We start from the raw sequence: 4,105 nt of genomic DNA, 5'->3' as shown, positions 1-4,105 counted from the left end.
TTTTATTTCATTTCTTTTGGGCCCAAACCGGTTTTCCCTCACTCTTTTACTTTTCTTTTTTTTTCTCTTTTTTTTTCTTTTTTTTTCTTTTAATAATAATAAAAATAGTGAAATTAAAATCAACAACACTGTGACATTTCCACATAATTATCACAAAATAGTTAAGTAAGTTAAATCACAACCTAGAACGAACGACGCACATATATTCATATTTTTGAATTTTCTTTTAACGACACATATACTTTATATATATATATATATTTTTTTTTTATTTTCGTTTGATAATGACTAGATGCAAAATGGACAGACCCACAAACACATGTCACGGATAGATCGAAAAAATTGTACAGCGAAACCATTTGTCACTATTTTTATTTTCTTTTGGAGCGATTGTCCGTAAAGCAAAAATCACGTGCTTACAAATACCGTCGGGAATTCATTCACCATAGGAACCGATTGAAGAGTCGCTGGCTCCTTATCTATATCCCGGACATGAACCAGATGGTATATACAGCCTTTAGCAATAAACTTCCGAGCCCTAAGGTATGAAATAAACTTACCTTTGGGCGTGGCTGCATTACTTTTCCATTCAAGGCCAGGCTCACCCGGAAAATGAAATCGGACCAACTTTGCACGACAATCAATATTAGCATAACAAGCTGCCATCCAATCTATACCCATAATGACATCGGAGTCTAGCATAACCAATTTCACTAAATCAACAGAAGTTGGACGGTCATTAATTAACACTGTACAACCTCGATAGACATGATTAACAACAATAGAGTCGCCAACTGGCGTAGACACCTCAATTGGCTGTGGCAACAACTCAGATCTCATGTCAAGCTTACCAGCAATAAATGGAGTAATATATGAAAATGTAGAGCCGGGATCTATAAATGCATAAATGGCATGAGAATGTATTGTCAATATACCTGTGACAACATCTGGGGATGCCTCTGAATCCTGTCGGCCTATGAGTGCATAAAGTAGTTCTGGCCACCACTAGAACCTGAGGTGTATCCTCCACCTCTCCCCCTACCACGTCCCTGAGTAGACTGTGGACCTGGTCGGGGAGTACGGACTGAGGGCGAAGAGGCTGATGTGGATCCTGAAGGCTGAGCTAGTACACCTCTGCCTAACCTCGGGCACCGTATAATAAAATGTCCTATCTGCCCATAATGATAACATGCACTCGAACCTTGTCTACACTGCCCGGTGTGCAGCTTACCGCACTGAGTACATGGAGGAATAGGCTGTCTCATTTGTGCGGAACGCTCCTGTTAACGGCTCTCAGGCTGGCCTGAGCTCTACCCCGATCCTGACTGAATATAACGACCAAACTGCTGGCCCTGCATCTATGGTGGGAAACTACCTGCTGATCGAGGTGGATATCGATGGAGTGGGGGCTTGAAATCACCCCGTGTCTCCCTATAAGACCCCATAGTACGATCCCTCTTACTCTGCTCCCTATCCCTACGAGTATCACGAATCCGACGGGAAAGGTCCTCTGTAGTCTGAGCAAAAACTTGTATGCGGGAAATATCTACATCATCCAATAGGGATGCTACCCTACAGTCTCTAATCAGATGACCCCCCAAACCATCCACATTATGATGACCTCTAGCCCTCATGGTACGTACAATATCTGGTGCATACCTCGCCAAAGAATTAAACTTATGGCTATAATCCCTCACACTCATATCCCCATGCTTCAGGCTAAGAAACTGGTCAAGACGGGCCTCCCGAACCTCCCGTGGAAAATAATGGACGAAAAAAGCCTCAGAGAAGTCCTCCCACTCTGCTGGCAGAGCATCAGGTCCTCTAGATCTCTCACATGCCTCATACCATAGGACGGCTACATCACGTAGTCAAAAAGAAGCCAACTCCATAGCCTCGGTGACGGAGGCATGCATTATCCTCAATACTCTATACATTTGGTCTATAAAGTCTTGGGGATCTTCAGTGGAACTGGATCTTGTAAATAATGGAGGGGACAAGTAAAGAAACTCTCGTACCGTCGAGCTTCCTGTCCGATCTCTTCGGGCATCTGCTCCTGACTCTAGCTGTCGCTCATGAATAGAAACCATCCTAGTCAGCAACTAAACTGCCTCCCTCATCCCCTGCTCCCCAGTCTCTGATGGCGGAACAACAGGTGCTAGAGGTCATGTGTCTCTAGCTGCCTCAAGTACTAATATCACTGGTGAGGCTGGGGCTACTGCATCTCCCTGGGCTCCAACAAGTGCTGGGGAAGCTGAAACTAGGGGTACTGGAGACTCACTGTGTGCCTCTAAGGGAAATCTATCCCTTTGACCCGATGGGGAACGACTGGTACCTTCCCTCGGATTCATACCTATCTCTCGATGTGCCATCTCCTAAGCGTAGGTAGCTAGTAAGATAAGACACACAAAGCACGATTTAGATTTCATATGTTCTTATAACTTCGCTCTATAGCACGATCTATTGATTGAAAGAAACATAACCATTCCTAAATGCCTCATAGCCTCCTGATTATAAGTGTGGTGCACAATACACCCATAAGCAAAACTCTACTAGACACGGCTTGTGGACTCCCTGAGACACGACCTGCTCTGATACCAAGTTTGTCACGCCCCAAACTAGGGGAGGCACGACTGGCACTCGATACTGTATTCGATCGAGTTAGCCACTAAACATACTAGCTAACTAAACTGGAGCCCCAACAGATTGGGCAACACAACATCTGAAATACGAAGCCTGGACCATTAAGGTCATGACCTGAATAACAATAAGCCATATAAACAAAGGTAGACGAGCCAAAATAATAAAGTACTAGCTGGCCGACGAGGCCGCGATTGGAGACATACATGCCTACACACATATATATACATGCCAAGCCCATGGGTTGGAGACTAAAAGCTACAAAAAGAAACCCAGAATACTGAATCCACAATAGCCTCTAAGAGTGTCATAAGCATTGTCGGTACAAGGCCCTAACTATACCCAAACTATACATAAAAGTAACCATCCTATGAAAGCTCCAGGAAGAGGTGGAGCTTACCAACTCATAGCTGAACCCCAAAATCTTAGCGGAGGAGTCGATCAGAGTCCCTACCTGGACCTGCACGCACGAAACAAAAATGCAGCGTCCCCAGGCAACGGGACATCAGTACGAATAAAAATGTACCGGTATGTAAGGCAGAAAGTAGAATCATACATAGCTGATGTAAAAAAAATAATAGTGAAACCACCTAACACTGAAACTCTTATAGCCTCCATGACCGACATCCGACCTCATAGTAATCAATTATGCATGGTATGCTCGTGTAAGCGTATGTCATGAATACATATATATTGATACAAATACATGACATACCCAACCAAATGCTAGCAATGGCGGTCTCTCCCGATAGCTAACCGGTATCATATTGGCCAACCTGTGGCCATCTGTACAATATATATAGTTTTTTGGGTAAATAGGCCCCTTACCTCCGATTATAGCTCGAAATCCATGCATATTATGCAATGTATGATATGAACTTTGAATGCACATAATAGGCCATAACAAGAACTTAGTCAATCTTGGCTCATAAGTACTCTTATCCTCATGATCTCATAATCACCTTCGTATCGCATACAATTGTCTCGTGGAAATTCATATGTTTTCTTTGAATAAATAAGCTTGAAAACTTAACTCGACTTTTAGAAGATAACTTAACTCTAAAGATGTTCATAAAAAGCTTAAGGTGCTTCACTTAGTCCTTATACCTGATTTCTTGATAATTAGTAAAGGAAAGTATATCAAAAATCAAGTGTTTTAATAGTTTAACGTAAAATTTATATTTGAGATTTTTGGAAATCGATGTGTCACTTTAGAGATTTTAAAATATGCTTTAATAAGGAAGAAGGACTGATCGTAAATACTACATGCCTTTATTTTGTTTAGTCACCCAACCCAAAGACGAATAAGAATTCATATATATAGACATATGGATAAGAAAACCAACAAAATGCCATATATATATGTCGAATACCCTAATTAACCGAACGAGTGGAATATCAACCTAATAGCATCATGAAAATACTTCAACTACGATCCCAATGCCTTTCACAGAAGGTCTTTCTA

At 42.0% G+C, this 4,105-nt stretch overlaps 1 protein-coding gene across 1 annotated transcript; it reads right to left on the bottom strand.

Moving 5' to 3' along the window:
- Nucleotides 1–408: 408 nt before the first annotated feature.
- On the bottom strand, nucleotides 409–2,372 carry LOC138885239 (uncharacterized). The gene is made up of 4 exons (XM_070166157.1): nucleotides 2,282–2,372; nucleotides 1,376–1,858; nucleotides 561–893; nucleotides 409–479 (listed from the first exon to the last, which is right to left on the bottom strand). The coding sequence occupies exons 1-4, from the start codon at nucleotides 2,370–2,372 to the stop codon at nucleotides 409–411; spliced, it is 978 nt and encodes a 325-aa protein (XP_070022258.1).
- Nucleotides 2,373–4,105: the final 1,733 nt, after the last annotated feature.

Source organism: Nicotiana sylvestris, chromosome 2, assembly GCF_000393655.2.
Source record: "Nicotiana sylvestris chromosome 2, ASM39365v2, whole genome shotgun sequence".
Lineage (NCBI taxonomy): Eukaryota > Viridiplantae > Streptophyta > Magnoliopsida > Solanales > Solanaceae > Nicotiana > Nicotiana sylvestris.
The sequence above is the reverse complement of the archived record's forward strand: the minus strand, read 5'-3'. Positions and strand labels throughout refer to the sequence as shown.